General features: G+C 42.7%; 1 protein-coding gene across 1 annotated transcript in view; it reads left to right on the top strand.

Annotated features, from left to right (window-relative positions):
• Positions 1-1,282: 1,282 nt before the first annotated feature.
• Positions 1,283-20,195, top strand: part of RSL1D1 (ribosomal L1 domain containing 1) — a 203,938-nt gene continuing 185,025 nt past the window's right edge. Inside the window, exons 1-3 of the mRNA XM_085632100.1 lie at positions 1,283-1,414; positions 15,585-15,724; positions 17,015-17,153. Coding sequence (XP_085488226.1) covers positions 1,340-1,414; positions 15,585-15,724; positions 17,015-17,153 — 354 coding nt within the window. The 5' untranslated portion in view covers positions 1,283-1,339. The remainder of the gene's footprint in view (positions 1,415-15,584; positions 15,725-17,014; positions 17,154-20,195) is intronic.

Below are 20,195 nucleotides of genomic sequence, written 5' to 3'. Positions count from 1 at the left end.
GTTGCAGCCAGAAGTGTTTGTAAACGCAAACAAAAGCACAACATTAGCGAATGTGTCAACATCCTTGTCAATTCTGGGGTGTCAGCAAGATATTGCGGTAAAACAGCCCCACAGCTCAATGTTAATGTGAAAGCGTTCTTTAAGACCCCAAATATTTAAAACACAGATAGAACCATGTTAAGCAAAAGGAATGTGGAAATCCAAACAGCTGACGAAGTCCGTTGAAGCAAGGCAAAATAGGGCCAGTAGGCCTGGTATGTTGCTGTGCAGTAGTGGCAGGTCACGCTGGCTCAAAGAAAATCAAAGGCTAAAGGCAGGCAACAAGGCAGATCTGACAGAAAAACTGGTCTTTTCTGTTATGAAGGTCCTTAAGTAAAGCAGCACAGGACAGTGGCACTTCAGCAACCCAATCAGCAGAATACAGCAGGGACTGGCACACAGCAGGTCAGGGAGGCAGAAGGATCTGTAGGCAGGAACTGGCACACTTCAGTTGTGGGCGACCGATGAAAAATTCACTGGTGGGGCTCACGGGTGCCAGGTTTCTTTAATACGCAGGTTACAATTTCAAAGCAGGTACTTTACCTTAAAGTAGTTTAAGCTTTGTGAGTAAGGTAGCACAGGCAGGTTCTTCCAGATCGTCGCCAAATGTAATAATATGAGTAGTCCAGCTGAGGTCGTTTTCATGTATGTTTATTTAAGTAATAAGTTGTACAAAGAATGATCCCCACCAGGAGCATTCTCTATGCTGCTCAGCCCGTAACCAACTGACTCAAATACGCCAACATTCTCACACACAGTCATACAGGCTGAGAAGCATACTACAACAACATTAGAGACTTTTGACAATGCTAGAAAGTAACATTGCAACGATCAAGTCATGGACATAAAAGCAGGACAAATTGTGAGATGATGGTTGAAGCGGTGGCCTGGGGATGGAACTGTAATAAATAGAATTAAGTAGTGCTGTGGCGTGAAACAAATATGAAAACGAAACTTTTACGAAGGTTACCAACGAAACAACGTGTAAGTAGAAGACTATGCTACCGTTACTAATGTTTAAAAGGTGCTCTAAACAGTAATTAAATATCTCATGTTTTTAAGTTTTCGATTATTGATAGACACACATTATTTGACTAGACTCTCAAAATGAAAATAAAATTAATATGTAGTAAATTCAAACCTTACCGGGCTATAAGAAAACCGACTGTGGTTATTAAAAGATGGCCGCCATGTTCACTAGTAGTCAGGAAGCTGTTCTTTATCAGACGGGTGAGAGGTCAGACTGACTCCACCAACGAGAACTCGAACTTCAGAGGTCAAAGGTTTAGCGTCTGCGCAAATGCTACTGGCCGAGTATTACACGTGTGTTGCAAACATGGTGTCGGAGGCTGGTGAAAAGCTGGACCAGGCTCAGGCAAGTGGGGTGTTTAAGCTTGTTGAGGGTGGTAACAGAGTCAATATTGAGTATTCCCCGAACATTCTACACCCCCCCCCCTGCCGCGATTGACTCTATAAGCGCTAGGGCTACTGTTGGTTGAACGAACAGAGTTTCTCTTTGATGCAGGTAAGTCGACAATAAAAGTAGAACATAAAAGAAGAGATCTCTGAGATCCCGGTGTAGGACATTTGGACCTGGTGTCGTTTTTAATGCAACGATGGGGAACTGTTTAAATCTACCAAGGCATGCAACTAGACCGTGATCATTAATCCTACCGACCTTGATGCATTTCAAGCGAAGGGTCGTTTACGAAAATACGTTTTTGGACACGCCTCCTCCAAGACGAACGTAATTCGCGGCCAGTTGTAGAGATTTACTCCAGTCGGTTGCAATTCCAAATCTTTTTATTTCCCAAGGCACCGAGCTAGGTTAACACGATCCATACAGCCCAGTGCCAGCAATCATCTCCCCCCCCCCCCCCCCCCATCAAGAATCCCACCAACATTATAGGAATACCGAACGTATACAAATGCTATCAATACCCGATCCCATAGCAACCCATACACGAACCCACAACATCCCCCCCTCCTTTACATGTCCGTCCAACGCATACCTATTTACACAACACCCCTGACCCCCTTTTCAGAATTATTTTTAATTACTTTAGAAACTTGCAAACCTAAATGCCTAAGGGGAAAAACACAAATGAAGAGAGAAAAAAGCAGAAAGAAAAAACAAAACCATATTTTACCTATAACCTTCATAGATAAAGTCCTTTAACCATGTAGATGGTTTCCTAACTCTTTTCTCCGCTGTACTCTTCAGCACTGGAATGTGACTCCTTCCCATTCTGAACATTGCTAGAGTTACACTCCAATACATTTGTAGCTTTACCAGAAGGGGAATCTGATACTTCTATAGAACTACCTGACGAGTGAGGCCCAGACGCATCTGCTATTGGACTCTCAACCCTCTACACTGCATTATCCTGTGTACTCAAATCAATCATAATGTCAGGCCCAGGCGCATCTGCTACTGAACTCTCAACCCTCTCCACTGCATTATCCTGTGTACTCTAATCATAATGTCCTCCATATCCAACTGTTTTCTGTTCACCATTCTGTCTTCCCATTCATTCTTGTTGCAGAAAGCCACACGCTTGAGATTCCATACTTTAGCATTGTTCAAACGACCCGCATTATGCAAAACTTCCCATACTTTTTCAGTTTTGTAAAATACTATCACCTTTAGTTACAAAACCTGGTTTCCTTATGTGAACTCAGTCCCCAACTTGGACATTCACATGTTTGGTACTATTTTTGAAATCCTAGTGAGCTTTGCTTTTTCATGCCTCTAAGCCATGGTGTCGCTGACCATTTCCATTGACCAAGATTCAACACGTGCTAAACAACCATCAAGGTTTGTATTTCGTCCTAGGATTTCTCCCTCTCATTATCAATAAAGGTGATAACCCAGTGGCCTCATTCCTACTAATTCTATAAGCCCATACAGCTCTCAGCAACTTGACCACCCAATCCATATTACTAGCACAAGCAGCTTGAATTATTCCCTTAATGACACAGTTGAATCTCTCCATCATGCCATTCCCACTTGGGCTGTAAAGAGAAGTGTTCTTTAACTTAATTCTCGTTCTGTACCAGTATTGTTTAAATGCACTAGACTGGAATTGCCCCACGTTGTTGGTCAAAATAGTGGCAGGAATCCCTTCCAAGCTTAAAACATGGACAGAAACATAAAAACGGCACGAGTGTCTGCCTTCTGCACTACTTTGACTACTGGCCATCTTGAGAAAAGATCCATAATCACTTTTGAACTTAAATGTTAACCACCGGAAACCCAGCATCACAATTCTTTTCGCCACCAAAACCTTCTGGGATTATGTGGGACTCCATTAAGAATTAACCAATCTTCACAACCAAACTCTCTTTCCAGACACCCTCGTTGACAATGGTGTATGGAGTACCAGAATCCCCATATATGGTTATCCACACACCACTAATTGTCATCCTAAACTCCAGTTTACCTTTGCATGCTGTCACTCGCATTCCAAATTTAATTCACTTTGGCATCTATACCAATGTTTAAATCATCACCCTCCGAGTCCTGGTCTGATTCACCCTCCTCCACATTTTTGTGGCCCTCATGCACACACTTAACACATTTCCTCTTTCTACACATTTTGGAATAATGGCCTTTGATTCAACAATTGCTACATTTTTTTATTCAAAGCATGACACCTTTTGCTATAAGCAAGGCGACCCTTGCTATCACACGTGCAACACCTGCCTTTTTCTGCTTTTGTTTTCACTTTACTATTCTCCTTACACTGCAGAGCACTACCCATAGTGCTATAACTTTTAAAAGCTCTAATCACTGATGTACATTCTTTATCATTTTGTTTCAATGCTAAAGCACTCTTTTCTGAGATTTCAACTTTCCTTTCTAGTGCTAAATATTTTCCTATTGAAAGTCCCCATTAATCCATAACCACTCTTGTATGGCAGGGTTACTGGCGTGCATCATAACTTGATCACTTATTAAATCATCCAGTAATGCATCAAATTTACAATCAGTTTTTGGAAATCTGACACCTACTCGTCAGCCTTTTCCACTTTGGTTTGTTTAAGTTGAAAATATTTGTATCTACTAATGCCGACGCATAATTTAGGTGCAAAATGCTTATCCAAATCACTCACAGCTGCCAAAAATACATTTATTTCCCCCACAACAGGTATTTTTGTATTGCGAGAATACAATTTTAAGCCAATGGGACCCAAAGAATGTAACAAAAGTAGCGTCTGAACAGCAGACATTTCTCTTGATTCATTGATAGTATGTGTGTATGTGTATATGTGTATATATATATATATATATATATATATCTCAGTAATGTACTCCTTTCGTTCCAAGCATCTTAAAGGTGGGTCAGAGCCTGTTGACCAAAAAGGATGAAGCGGACTAATGGTGAAGGTTTTGTTACTCATGTCTGAATGGACTAGTTCAGTGGTACTTATGTACTGTAACCGCTGCCACCGTCCAATCTTAACCATTCACTACAGTAACCCAGATCCAACACTTACTTGCATGTATTTACATAAGCACTGACCTACGAGTAGCTGAAAAGCACCAAAAACTATTTTCCTCAGAAGACGGCTGCACTTCACATGTCGAAAACAAGCAGCATGGTAAACACAGGATGGCGCCTGTGTCGAGTCACGTACGGTGGCCTTGCAGGATATGTTGCAGCGCATCTTTAACAACGCGTTACCCGGCAACAAGTAGTGCACCAGCCACGACGAGTTACCAGGCAACCAAGGTGCACAAAGGCAATCGGCACCACACGCATGCAGCATGGCTGTGTTCATGACTCTTCACGCGGCAGGCAACGGCTGAGGTAAACCGAAATTGTAATTCACCTACTAGGGATCTGTATGTGTCTCCCTAGACGCTTACCTTTGTCAACGCTTGTCACCATTAGAAAGGCAGCAGCAGCACTCGTTGTTCAATCAATAGGAAAGGCAGCACTCCTCATAATTCGGACCTCCACTTGGCAATGGCGATGGGTCCAAGTTGCACCTTAGGATTCTCGTCGTCAAATTGTAGAGATTACTCTGCTTGGTTTCAATTCCAAATCCATTTACTAAGGTACAGAGCTAAGGAAACATGATCCATACAGATAGGTGGCGGCAATCAAGTGCCCACTCTCTAGAATCCCCCAACATTCTAGGAGTACAAAACATATACAAATTATAGCAATACATGAGCTCATAGCAACCCATACACAAGTCCACATCAACAGTGTTTCCAGATGTCCTCACAACTCCTAGTTTCTGGTCCTGGGCTAACATTTAACAGACCAGTGCATTCTGGATGTTCTAGTCTCTGCTTGCGTATATTGAGCCATTAGGACTTTGCCAAAAATTAAATCCACTGACCGGGATTGCTCTAGTAAACTTAGATAGTTTATGCGTTGTCTGACATTTCAATGGTTTCAGTGTGTTAATGAGGGACAATCTACTGTGAAACGTGGGACACTTTGAGTGACACTTCCTCACGAGTAAATCAAAATCATGACATGTAATTGGGTGCCTCTCCATGAGTCTTCTATTCTTTCATTAAGACGTTATAACAACAATGAACAGAACTTTTGGCAGTGTCAGTGGTTGTTAGCAGTATTGGCTAAATGAATAACAATTTTGTTACAAATGATTAGACTTGAAAATGTTTAAAGTCTGAAAATATTGGATGGTGAATTAAACATTAAGGTATGTGGAAAGTATTTTGATCTTATGAGTTTCTCAGTCACTCAAGGTCTCCCTGTCATACTTCATGTTCACCACTCCCAATAACAATCTATATTTTCCCTCTACTAATCCACCTGGAGTCCAGAGTAGTGTGCTACTCGCCAAAAAGCATTTCAGCATCTCGTCAAGGGTAGTAAGCGCTATATGAATACAATTGCAGTTCATTACTTTCCTCTACAGTCTCTCACAGTTAACCACTTATAACCTTTTTCTCCTTTCATCTTTCTGAAATATTCTTTCTTTGGCACTGTCAATATTTCGACACACATGTGCTTCCTTCACACACTTTCCTCTAAAACAATAATTACAATTGGCAAAAATGGGTCCACCACTGTTCCGTGTGATGAGATCACAGGACTTTTGTCAAACCATGTGGAAAAGCCATCCTTTATGGAAGAGGAAGCCTCACACATCTGATAGTGTCATGCTTCATCATTGGCATCCTCTTCCCCCACCTTAGTAAGATAATACCATCAGGGTGGATTCAGACCTCCCCGGAGACTTGGCGGTAGGAGGGAGTTCTTGAATAAAACTGCTGGACAAAGCGGTTTCCAGATAGTAAAAATGCCTCGGTGTGTCACCTTTATTATTGAGGACTCTAGGTATATCTAAAAACACTAATAGGCGGTTAAACCTGTGGTCGAAGTGGGCGGGATCGGCAGGGCACTGTGTGCCCCTGCTACTTAAATTTCATAGTCTGTTCCCCTACTTTCTTATTTTAAACATGCCTCCCGGATGGCATTCGGCAAGGCCAATAGTTAAGGCCCAGTGTTGCACTTGGCCCTTTTTGCAGGGTCATCCCTGAACTTTTTGCCTTCGACCTGTTGTTGGCTGTTTTAAGACTCTGGGCACTTTATCACTGCTGATCAGTGCTAAAGTGCATATGCTCTCCCTATGGTAAATGAATGTATTGATTAGTGATTCCATGATTGACTGATTTGGTTTACTTGTCAGACCCTAGTATAGTGCACTGAGTGTGCCCAGGGCTTGGAAATCCACATGCTGCTGGTGGGCTTGCAGCACTGGTTGTGCCACCCACAGAAGCAGCCTTGTAAAATGTGTCTAAGGTCTGCCATTGCAGAGCCTGTGTGCAGTCTGGTACTGTCATGCTGTCTGGGCAAGTGCACCCACTTGCCAGTCCATAAACCTTCCCTTTTCTTCATATCAGACACCCCTATGGTAGGCCCAAGGGCAGGGTGCATTGTAAGTATAAGGTAGGACATGCCCTGATGTGTGTGGCATGCCCTGATAGTGAATTACAGCCATTTTAGTTTTTCACTATTGCAAGGCTACCTGTTCTCCATAGGCCAGAATGGGCTGTTAGATTATTACATGTTTATAATCTTAACTGACTCAGAGAACATGGTAGAAATTCGAGTTTAGTATGCCTGAACTCAGAATGGTAAAATACATCTTTTAGTGAAGGTTGTTTTAACATTCTGTGTTTGAAAATACCACTTTTAGAAAGTAGGTATTTTCTTGTCTAACCATTCAAACCTGCCTCTGCTAGGCTGTGTATTTCTTGTCTGGAGTTTGAGTGACAGGGGCTGGGGAATTCCAGGGGGCTGGGAAATTCCCAGAGACAAGGTGAGTCCGCCCAGTGGTGAATAGAGAGATCTGCATCTAGATGGGAGGGAGGAGTTGCACCTGGGACCTGAATAGGACAGTGCCTGCCCCCCACAGTGCTGGCTCCACCCCCTGTGGTGTGTCTGATGTCTCTGCCCTGCACTGTGAAAGGAGAGAAGGAATCATGTCAACAAAGTGCTCCAGGGCTGTGCTTTCCCTCCACAATGCTGGCTCCACCTCCTGTGGGGCGTCTGATGTTTCTGCCCTGCACTGTGAAAGGAAAGAAGGAGTCATGTAAACAGAGTGCTCCAGAACTGGTTTGGACTGGGCAAAGGCCCCTCTGCCCTCAGAGGACAAAGGATTTTGGGGTACAAGTAGTGGGACCTTGATCCCAAGAATTTAGATCACTTTTGGAACAAGAAGAAACCTTTACTGAGGAGCGGAACCTGAAGAAACTGAGGAGAGACTATCCCTAAGCTGAAGTGCTGCTTGGGGGATTGGCCTGCAGTGGTTTGCCTGACTGCCAAAGGAAGGAGAAGAGACTTTGTGTGCTTATTCCAACTTGTAAGGATCTCCAAGGGCTTGGAACAGAGCTTGCCTCCTGCTGAAGTCTCCGGGACAACAGACTTCAACCCCCAGCTCCCCTGAGTTCTTTACAAGTGCCTGCTGCTGTTTTGGGCCTTCTGAGGGACTGCATGTCGCAAGGAGCTGGAAGCGCGACTCGCCGAAGCGTGTCGCTGCTGCTGCCGTCACACTTCTGAACAAGGGTGTCGCCACTGGAGTTGTCGCACTGCACCGCATCGAGGAAAGCGCCTCGCATCCCAAGAGAAGCGCGCGCCGCCGTCGGAGCTGCTGCCGTCGCATTTCTGAAAAAGGATGTCACCGCTGTAATTGTAGCATTGTGCGGAAGCTTCACACAAACTGGGAGTTGAGTGTCGCAGCTGAAGCTGTTGCAGTCGCACTTCTGAACAAGGGTGTCGTCGCTGCAGTCCACGCATCGAACCGAGAACTTCTCGCATCCCCGGAGAAGCGTGCCACATCTGGAAGATCTTCACGTGTTTATTTCTTTGCACCAGAACTTTGCTGCATTTCCATCACTGCGACATTGCTTTTCGTGGAAGCACAACGCATCGTAAGGTACATTGACGCAAAGTGTTGCATCTTAAGAACTGAACTAAGCTAAAAACTACCATCTTAAAGTAATAGTATTGTGTATTTTTGTCGTTTATGGTCTTGTGGTAAATCTATATAAAGTATACTTATTTTTGATATAAAACCTGTGTGGTGTCCATTTGTAGTGTTGTCACTGGATTACTGTATGTGGTCACAAATGCTTTACACACTGCCTCTGAGATGAGCCTGTCTGCTCGTGCCAAGCTACCAAGGGGGTGAGCAGGGGTTATTTTGGGAGTGTACCCCCTTACCCTGAGTAGTAAGTAAGTAATTGTTTATTTGTACATGATTAATTAAAATCTTTACAAAATATCATAAAACATCGAAATAATAAGTGTTTTAAAATTCGTTGATACATTGCCTTAAGCTAAAAATTTACTTAAGATCTGTTAAGTAACCGTAAAATGTTTTTTTTAGTTGTCATCAGGTGCTCTTAAGTCTTTTACACATTAAATCAAATTTTTTTTACGACCTGGCAGTTCAGTTTGGTGTATTTCGGATTAAAACACAGTATTACAGCTTGTCTACAAGTCCGTGTGCCATACTGCTTAAAGAAAGGGCGTAGTAAGTTATGCCTTAAGTCATTCAATTTAGTGCAAATACAGATCACGTGAACAATGTCCTCCTTGTCAGTTTTGCACAGTCGGCACTGCTCTGAGGAGCTATTCCTCTCCCACAGTGGCAAATGTGGGAGTATAGGAATTACTCCGAGACGTAATTTCAGAAACCTTTCTTTGATTTTTATTTTCATGCCAGTACTAAGATATACTTGTGGTTGTACTGGCCCGTAATCACCCAGCGTTGTCCAACCGTGCGCTCTTTTCGCTAGATCATTCTTGTCTTCAATTACTGAGATAATGCGCGCCGATTTTTTTTGCTATATTTTTAAAGGACAGTTGGTCTGTTGGAGTTTCCCATAAGTCTTTCAGGCCCAAGGCTTGAAGTGATTCACATAGATAGTCTCTGGCCAATGATTTTTGATGTCGAAGTAGCTCCCCCCCCATACGTTGGAACTTGTGTATTTTTGTCGTTTATGGTCTTGTGGTAAATCTATATAAAGTATACTTATTTTTGATATAAAACCTGTGTGGTGTCCATTTGTAGTGTTGTCACTGGATTACTGTTTGTGGTCACAAATGCTTTACACACTGCCTCTGAGATGAGCCTGTCTGCTCGTGCCAAGCTACCAAGGGGGTGAGCAGGGGTTATTTTGGGAGTGTACCCCCTTACCCTGACTAGAGTCAAGGGTCCCTATTTGTCACAAGTACCTACTTGTGCCAACTAGAGACCCCCAAATCTAACACCCGGCTTTTGGGGATGGGCGGAACGGGCAGAGCAGGAAAAGGTCTCGGTCTTTTCCTTCGTGTTTAGTTCTCATGCTGCTGGCAGCAGCCCCCCCCCCCCCCCCTTTCTTCGTTCCCCCATCTTCCTTTCTTGCTCCTCTTTATTTATTGAAAACAGAGACTTCAAGAAACAGATAATTTTTCTTTCCTCCTTTCGTTTATTTGCTCCCCTGTGGAATGGATCCAGAAGAGAAAAACACTTTTGATGGAAACGTCTCTTTTTCTGACATTTTTCTATTTCTAAGTGCAGTTTCGGGGTGGAGAGAAATAAAACATTCAAAATATGAAAAACAACGAACTAAAGCAAGGTAGAGTGGTTGCAAGGTGTCCAGATTGATTTATTCACACCTAAACACATTAGCGCCCCTTTAGTGTTTGCCAGTGAAGCGCTACTTTTGTTTTCTCGTCTCTTTGAACAACATTGCTTTCCCTGGGTGGGAAAGTGCACTATTACTGGAGGTACTGAAATAACTGCTTGATGGGTGAATTGGAAAACAAAGTCGTGTGTACCGTGGCTCTGTGCTCAGTGATGTGGTCTTTTAAAACCATACTGCTTATGTTTTGTACGGGTATAAGCAATGGGCATTGAAACAGGTTCCTTCTGGGCCCTGTAGTCATGGCCTTACATTTTCAGGCAAAAGCACTCGCTAATTTCTGAATAATGAGTGTAAAAATAAAAAGGTAACCATGTTGTTCCTGCTTACATTTCTTATGCCTTACTTAATCTTGCATTCCCTTTGAGTGTTTGCTTTTTCTAGGATGTTGTTACATTTTTTTAAAGTAGCATATTGTTCTTGTCTAGTGTGTAATTTCAAATGAGTCACATCCAGGTGTTTATAGCGGGTCAGTGAAGTGCAAGCTTCTCTCAGTGGGGCAGTATTGTGTTCAGTGGGGGAGATGTTGTGGCACTATGGTCAGAGCTGCTGTATTTGGAACTGGGGAATCAGGTTCAGCCTTCATGACCAGTCCACCAGACCATTTCCCCTCAGGGAGCACATTCCCATGCTAGACCTTAGAAGGCCCGCAAGAGCTTAAAAGCCCTGGTGTCTTGGCACCAGCAGGTGGACCCTAGCAGTGGCAAGTGTAGGTTAACCTTGAAGGCCTGTCCAACACAACTCATTCTAAAGTTCACCTCCAGTCTTGCAGGCCGGCCTATGAAGCAGCACACCATAGAGTGACAGTGAGTCACAGGACCCTTGAGCAGGGTGGCTCTAGGGCAGTGCGACTGCGCCAGGCGCTGACCAGCCGTGGTCCATGCAAGTAACAGCGGTGGTGCAGAGGGGCCGGGTAAGGAGGGATTTCGAGGGACGATGCCGAGGGAGAATTAAATAATTTTCCCTCTGAATCGTGTCTTCCCCCCCCCCCCCCCCCCCCCCCCCCTCTGTTATCAGCACGGACCACGGCTGGCACTAACTTCAGGTGGGGGCATAGTATTTGCAAGTATAATACGGTTTAAAAAGCACTTGCGGCCTCCTTCCTGGCCTCCAACAATTCTGGGCAACAATAAAAATGTCATGATAACTCCAGTGATTAATGTTCTTAGTAGAGCGAGATGGTGTTTTGTCTAGTGGACGTTTTGACTAATGGAAAGGAAGCGCAGAGGGTTAATGTGCCTGCTGCTAAGAACATGTACCATGTAGACCACAAAGTGCACATCATGTAAATAGGTCAGTGGATTACTGCATTGTCAGAGAGATCCTATTGTTACTTGCAGTTAATAAGTTAAAATCCTAACATAGAACAGTGAGCTATTAACTGTCATGTAAGAGCTGCAGGCAAACTGCAAGGTATAAATTAGAGCATTTTTATTTTTTTACCCAGTCTTTGATTATCTTAATGTTGCAAAAAAGGGTTCATTTGGGTAGAAAACAATTCTGATTATTAAAGAGAACCCCCAACCATGATATTACGTTTTAAATTCTGAGTTTGTGTTTCTTCAGACCATTGCCTATTAAACTATGCTGCCTACTAGTATGGTTGTCATGTGACTCCTACACCTTGTAGTCCTTTCTTATGTAACATTTCCTATACAGTGATTTACACACGTATGATTGATTGTCTCTGTGTAATATGTGTGATGTAAAGTGCTCTGACACCCTACACTGGTATTAGCGGTGCTGTAAATTTTCTGATACTTTATTATTTTGATATTTTTACACATGCTAACTGTCTCTGCAAAGATGTTTCCTTATTAGTACCCGTGAAACATACAACTGCAGCAGCGAGAAATGTATTAGTTAAAATTGTCAGATTATGCAGCAGATGATGTAGTATGTGGCAAATATGGCAGAGCCATAATTATGTGGAAAACATTTGCAAACTAGAATATTTTGCCATTCATGTTTGAACTGCTCTTGTGGGAAAAGGGAGGAGACGTGCTTATGACAGAAACTCCGTGGCTCGGAGACAAATGGCTTGCGATTCCACTTTTAAGGACATCTGGGACATTCTGTGATTGGAAACGTATCCCACTTTGTGAATGTATTTTAATGTCAATAACTCATATTAGACCTTAAATAAACGTGTATCCATTGGTTAAATTTAAATAACGTAATAAGCTGTAACCGGTTAGACATGGGAAACAAATCCTAAAAATTGGAATATTTTGCACTTTCTGCCATACCTCTGACTCCACCCACTGACCCAATCCACGGATTATTCCCACCCGCTGATTCTCCGCCCACAGTTCCCCTACTCCCCTACGTCGACCCCCGACCCCCCCCCCCCCCCCCCCCACCCACTTTGACCACTGGGTTAAACAGACCAATGGCTCAAACCCGTCTAATATTAAAAACAAAACTACCAAACACCCAGGTGATTCCAGCATGGTGACGGCAGCGAGAAGCAGGAACAACTAGGTTCCAGGCGTGGTGGATCTTAAGACGAATGTTTGATTACATAGGACACAACCCCTCCTTGACCAGACAATCGGTATCCCCTACAATTTACACTTGATGAACTGATTTGGGTTGAATCTCTGGGAGGAATCACCTGGGTGTTTGCTAGTTTTGTTTTTAATACTTTTTTTAGACTATTACTTTATTGATATTTGGAGTGACAAAATATTTGACAGCGAAGAGTATAGTCCTATATTTAAGCATTGCTACCGAAAAGATATCTGTATATTTGTTGAAGGGGTTTGTATGCGTGCACTGTACATAGCTCGCATACATTTCTGCAATATGTATGAGGTCGGGTCATAGCGACAAAAAGAACAATTACTTATTATAAAACCCATAACTAAACAGTGTAAGAACAATTCAAAATGTGAATAAATAATCATGTGACAGCTGGTAGCGGTGTTATGGTGTTATGGTGTCAGGAGGGTAGGAGGTTGATTTCTCAGGGTCCTTGATTAGTACTTTTTGTCGTTGTATATGGGGAGTATTTACCTGTCGTGTGGGGCCCGAGACGGCCATGCCGCTGTTCCCTGGGCCAGACCATTACCCCAAACACTCCCAGGGTGGAGCGTCCACAGATCTAGACTCCACTACCTCCAGATATCTTTGGCCTTCTGGGGGGTGAGACGAAGTTGGTCGGCCTGTCGCTTCAGTGTGTAGAGCTTCCTGTTCTGCCAGCACTCCGATCAGAGAGCCACAATCAAATGGGGCGGGGGGGGCAGAGTAGCACGTTGCTATTCTTCGCTTGGCCGAGACCAGTGCAATGTCATGACAATTTTTTGTGGCTTTACGCGCTTCTGTGTGGGAGTTTATCCCTAAGAGATAATGAAGACCATCTGTGTAGTGTCAAAGGCCTCAAAGTACTTCATTTATCATATCCCAGTAAGGAATCAACTGGTAACATGTCTATACTATGTAGATAAAATTTGCCACAGTGTCATGGCAGCCTGGGCAGTAGTCCGAAGCCCCTCGATCTATATTCCCTAGTCAGTGGGGAGTTAAGCAAGTATGGTGAAGGTAGTTAAACTGAGTGTATTAAAGTCTGGCGTTTATGTAGATGCACTTCTGGACCTGTAAACATTGTGTCAATTGTTTATCTGTTAATGTAGTGGATAGTGTCTCGTCCCATTAGGCACGGAGAGCAGTGAGAGACGTTTCTCTCTCCACTCGTAGGGAGTTGTATAGTAGTGTAACAGTGTGGTGGCCAACCCCGTGTGTAAGCACTACCTGAAGGAGTTTGGATGTGTCTGGTAAGACATGTGTTCTATGCTAAACCGTATGTAAGTAATGGGTTAGTGAGGCGTAAAGGAGGAAAGAACCCAGTGGTATACTATAGTCCTCCACTAGATTTTCAAACGTGCAGACTTTTGTCAGTGAAGCAGCTCTCCATGTTGTAAGACTCAAGTTTATCCATGCGGTGGCCTCCAGTCTGGAGATAAATTCAGTGCAGCCTGGCCTCGCCCAGAGAGACAGTTCAGGGACACATTGAGGGTGAGGGTGAGGCCGCTTCTTAAGCAGATAGGTATTCCAGCACACACGGGCTGTGTGCAGAAGAATATTTCCAGCCCTTCTAGGGACCACACCCTCTGAACCCAGCAACCACTCCAGTGCCGCAGGCTGGCGTATCTCATCTGACCAGCGGCCCAGTTACAACATATTTTGGCAAGCCAACCAACGAGTAGGCCATTGTATCTGAGCGGCTGCATAATATTCGTAGTATGGGGCACCCAGGCCATCTTTTGATGGACATACAGTTTAATAATCATAACTCCCTTTATACCATTACCTCATATTAGAGAGTCAGGTTTGTTTGCAAGTCTTCAGAAGTTTTTTGGGGCAAATGATTGAGAAGAGTCAAAAGAAAGGATAGCAATCTGGGAAGAAGTATCATTTTTGAGATAGCTAAGCGGCCCATAGGGCAGAGCGGCCATGTGGTCCAGAATGGAAGGGAAGATCTTGCACTAGTGAACTAGTGATGGCCTTACTTGTGTTCTGCAGATCCCTTTCGGAATGATAGACCTGGATCCCCAACTAATTAAACATGTTGCAAGTCCCAACGGATTATGGTGTTCGGGAGTACCCGTCGTGGAGCTGGGGAAAGAAATGTCAGTGGGAATAATTGGGATTCATCCCAAGTCACCTTCAATCCCGAGGAGTCTCCGAACTGATCCAGTAGCTTCATGATACTCTGAAGTACCGTGGCACGCTCACGAAGATACACCAGGGCGTCGTCTGTATATGTTATGTTGTATGCCAATGATTGCCTGCCTGTATCCTCCAGCTTGAGGCGTGTTGTCGAAGTGCGCAAGCAGGTGACTTTGTTGCAAATGTGAAAATAATTGTGGATAGTGCCATGCCCGATGCTTGTTTTTTGTTCTTAATAGTGTAATTTGCGCGTACATTGTAGAATTCGGGATCCTCGAGCCCTGATGAATGCCCCAGACTATGTGGGCTAGTTACTGTGGGCAGAAACATGATGGCTAGTAATAGACGGGTTTGAGCCATTGGTCTCAGTTTAACCACTCATTATAGTGTTTTTAGATCTACATTGAGCCTCAGTTATGAAGGTGACACGCCGAGAAACCCGAAGATATTTTTACTATCTAGATCCAGCTTTATCCAGTAGTTTTATTCAAGAAGTATATATATTCACAAGAGTAAATTAAAAAGTAGAAAAAAATCCAAACATGCCGATTGCTGCAGTAACTTAATACCAGAGTGAGTGTTTTAGCGGTCTGCCAACTTTCATTGGGCTGGTTGTGACATGCTTACTGTTTTCTCTGTTTCTTTTAGCTCCATGTTGAACCTAGCTGATGTTTCCTATTTATTTTTCTTTCAGGTTAAGAAGGCAGTACAGGCTTTGCTAGCTTACACAAAAAAGAAGGGCGATGGTGATTCCCTGTTGCTAAATGAACATGACAACATCCTTTTGATGGTGACTGTATGGAAAATTCCAGAACAGGATCAATGCATCAAAATGTAATTGCTCATTTCTTTAATGTTTTTTTCTTTGTTTGAAGTTTCCGGAGCAACATTAATGTCTTTTTTTTCAGGGCCACCTGGGTCGTAGCTAAAAAAGGAAAAAAATAACGACGCTGTTAATCCTACAGTTGTTGCTGGATGGGTTTTCATGGTCTGTACAGTCTTTCTGTATGGAGGTGCTAGATAGATATTCAAATAGAAAGCACTAGTAATCATCTTTGCCTGCAATCTAACCACAAGATTAGTGACTGTCGGACTGGCTAAACCGAAAATAGTGGTGCCATTTTCTACTTAATCCACAGTTGTTGGATACAAGGCAATCGTTTCAAAACTCTTGTTGTTCCCTTTCACTTGCACTGTGCCATAATAGTATGTGATAACGATTGTGTGATAAGCCTGTTAGGTAATTAAATAACTCCCCTGTAGTTGGCAGTTGCTCAAAGGTTGGTTTAATAATGCCGTTCCCTCTTCATTTTTTGTGGTTTTAATAAAGCTGCATTCAGTCCTTTAATAGCTCTTATCACATTGATACAATATGGCACAGTAATCTACTATTGCTTTAGGACTGATTGCACTTTTGCAAGTGATTTCATGGGTACTGTGCCTTAATGTTTAAAAAAATCTATTTATAGTTTAACATAACACCAATCCGGCCCCTAGGGCGTCCTCATTTAAACAGTTTGTGTTAGCCAGTTACAGCAAAACATTCAGAAAGTCTAGACCTAAAATAAAAATATATACATAGAATAGCAATTGGCCTCCATGAGTTGCATATGAAACAATTAAAGACCGCATCATAATATAACCTAAAGTTAATAGGACAGAGACAAGATGACTACACGTAAAATACATACAACTATTAAGTGAAGAACAGGACAGATTTGAGACCTTCATCAGAGAAGATGAATCTTAATGTGGAATTGGGAGTGTTCCTGCATGAGAAGGAGGTTGAGAGAGCAAGATGATGGCTGGCATGTGTCATGTCACACTTGGAAGTGATGTTCAAAGTGTAGACTTTTAATGTATTTTTGAAAGAGGAGTAGGATAATTTATCCAGGATAACAAGACGATAACATTTCTGGATTTAGTAAGCGCATCAACCCTCCCAGAATAGGGTTGCATTGCAGGTTTATACTGCAGCATCCAGGCATGCCTCATCCATTCTTCCCTGCACAGTCTAAACATATGATATATAGGAATTGCTATTTTACATGCTATTGACTTAAGTTTAACTGAGAACATGAAGGAAGAGAACCAATCATGACAAATGTTCTGTATCTATTTCAGTCCTCTTCCTCATGGAATTCGACCAGAGACATCGGATGTTTGCCTTTTCACGAGGGATGAGCCCAACATGACTGCAGAGCAGACTGAAGCATTCTATAAAAAGCTCCTAAATCAACATGGCATCAAACAGATTACACAGGTAAGGGAGAATCGACTGTTTCTGTGGTGCATAGCTCTCTTCTAGTAGAGAGGTTATCCATTCAGACTCCTTGTCACTTGAACGTTCAACATCCTTCTGTATAAGCCCTGTTTCAAGTAGTTTGGCTTACGATCTTGCGTAGAAAATAAACAATCTATGCATGCTCTTCTTTCTTGCACTGGTTATTCCTCATTTAGATCACATTAAGTGACAGCAGGGTGCTGGGTAAGCAGAGTAATGAATAGCAATGTAACAAGTGGAGAGCTAGAAGGGTTTAGGGTGATTGATTGAGGCAATGGGAATGCCTCATCCATGCTTTCCTGCACAGACTAAATGTATGAGATATTTGGCCTTTGATCCTGTCTCCACATTCAGATTTTTGAGAAGGACCCTCTATGATCTAATTTCAACAATGTAAAGGGCCATCTTAAGTTTTTCTCTTATTCACTCAGTGCATTCTTCAACTTGAACCTTCACTTCTGTTGGCCCTAATTCCTTTTGAAGTAGAATTGGTGAGGAGCATGTGATTTTCCCCTTTGTCGAGGATCTTCCTGATGTCATCCCTTTGCTGCAATGTGGGTGGTTTCCATGATGTGGTTGGGTCTGAATCCTGATAAAGTGGTGTCGAGAAGCTGGTATTTGGTGAGGTGGCCAGAGAGGCGCTTGTTGATGGCTTTTTCCAGGACTTTGTAGAGTACGTAAGGAGGGATATCGGTTGGTAGTTTGCTCCGGTTGGCCGAGGGATTCTTTTGGAGGCTTTTGACCGCTGCTTAATTCCATGGTTCAGGAAAGGTTGCTGTACTGAGGGAGGTGTTGAGGATGGTAATAAATACCTCACTGATGGGGGTCGATTCTTTGTTTGAAGGTGTGATGGGATCGGGGGTGGCCTTGGAACACAAACTGACCCTGGAAATTACGTTGAGCCAGGGGTGGGGAGGAAGTGGTCAAAAATTGATGAGAAACAGTATGCTGCGCTTTTGTTACAGGGGGACGATATTGGAGCACTGATGCAAAACCGGCCCCTAGTAACAAAAACAGCCCCCACCGACTCAAAACTGTCTCCCACCCTTCCGGCCCACCTGGAAAATGCCTGGTGCCCGCTATGGTCAGTCCGGCCCTGGAGTGTATAGTCTTCATGATTGCTGTGATTTTGCTCTGTGCTGATGGCATCCAATGTGGTTATTGCGTTGTCTTCGTTCATCACTGGGAGGCTTCTGGTGAGGTTCAAGGGGTCTGGTTGTTGGGCAAAGTTTCACTATATGGTTGTGATCTTGCTGCAGAAAAAGTATGCAAGGTTGTTGCACAGGTCTTGTGATGGGGTAATATTGTCTGTGGCTGCTGTGGGTGAGGTGAAATCTTTGATTGCTAAGATTTTTTTGCTGTTGGAGTGGACATTTATTAGTATGACTAGGGCTTTTGGACTTGGCACACTTGTGTCCAAGAGGTTTTTAGGAAGAACCATATTGATTATAGTACAATAATCCATGCATGTAATGACCAATTGTCTGGTTGGTTCCATTCATTGATTTATTTGGAGCAACGATAAGGCTTTTAAGAATTGGCATGTTTGACGGTCCGTTCCTTTTAACCACTGTATTTACTTGTGGGTGAAGGGCAAGTGTGTACCTATAGTCTTTATTTTATTTGTTAGAGAATGGTTTGGGCCCAAAAGTCAGGGGTCTTGATGAGTAGATGCAACAACCCTAATAATTTGACCACCCTCCGTCTGAGTGAAAGGGGAATTTTAACCGGCTGACAGAGTTCGTCCTGCTGAAATAAACATTGTTTAAATCCGCAGATTATTCTACCGGACTTTCTAGATATGATCGATGCAACTTTGACAAGTCCCAATGAAAAAGATTAAGCTTCTATTCTGGCTTTAAAAGACACTTATGAGCTTCCATACGTCGCCTCTAAACATTTCCTCAGTAATGTTATTAAGGAACTTTTGGCGTACAATTGTTGGCATGTAATGCATATAATGTACACTTTTGAGAAGATTATATAGGCTATGATATTGCTATAGCAGCACAAACTACTTCCCAAAAGTTTAACAGACAGCAATATTCACTGCTTTGCTGTTCGACATCTTTTTTTGTCTTGCGCACGTCACCACCAATAACAATCTCAGACTGCATCATAATATTTGCTGGTTCTACTCTTGTCTGCGCTGCTGCGAAACGTTGTTCTATGCATGTTGTTGTTTTTCCCTCCCAGATACATAACCTATTTCGGCAGTTGTCTAAACCATATTGTTGTTTGCTAAATTGTTACTATGCTTTGACATTCATGTACCTCAGATGCTTTTTGTTTAACTGTATAGTCCTTGGATGACCATAATTGTCCTTCATATTAGTCATCTGTAATTCAGACTGCAATTACTTTTGTTAGTAACCTCTACATTTGAAAATGACCAGCTGATCGTATTTGATAATTTTAAGGTGTGATCAGATGAATTGCCACTATCCCATAAATATTTGGCTTTAAGGAAGTCAATCTTGCCTACAATGCAGCAGGTCAGTCATGAGATTTTTTGTTGTTGTTGCTCCACATTCAAATGTATAACTAAAAAGATATAGACTATTGAGGTATGTACTTCACAAATATCAACCCTAATGCTTTAAATTCAACTATATAAGCAGGTGACCAAATTCACTATTGAGTGCCAAGCACGGACTTGATAATACATAGCCCTAACATGAGTAGGCAATGTTTTTGACTAAGGTTTGTGGATTTTCTACCTGTCAACATTGGAGGAGGGTGATGTTATTATATGGTTTACATTTTTATTGACAGTCTCCTACAATAAAGTTATTACTGATGAATGAAAACCTGCCAAAATGAACTTAATGTGTTTAAAGATGGTCACTCGGATGAACATTAATTCTTCATTTTGCATTATACATTAATGTATCAAAGCCCAGAAAAGCAATGTGTTCTGTAAGCCTGGTGTCTTGCAGAAACACACTTACCATCATTGAAAATAACAATGCTCTCGTGATATATAACTACTTAGATTGCTCTTGGTAAACATTTGTGTGG

The sequence above is a fragment of the Triturus cristatus genome, chromosome 10 (assembly GCF_964204655.1).
Source record: "Triturus cristatus chromosome 10, aTriCri1.1, whole genome shotgun sequence".
In the NCBI taxonomy this organism is placed as follows: domain Eukaryota; kingdom Metazoa; phylum Chordata; class Amphibia; order Caudata; family Salamandridae; genus Triturus; species Triturus cristatus.
Note: the sequence above shows the minus strand (reverse complement) of the source record. Positions and strands in the feature narration are given on the sequence as shown.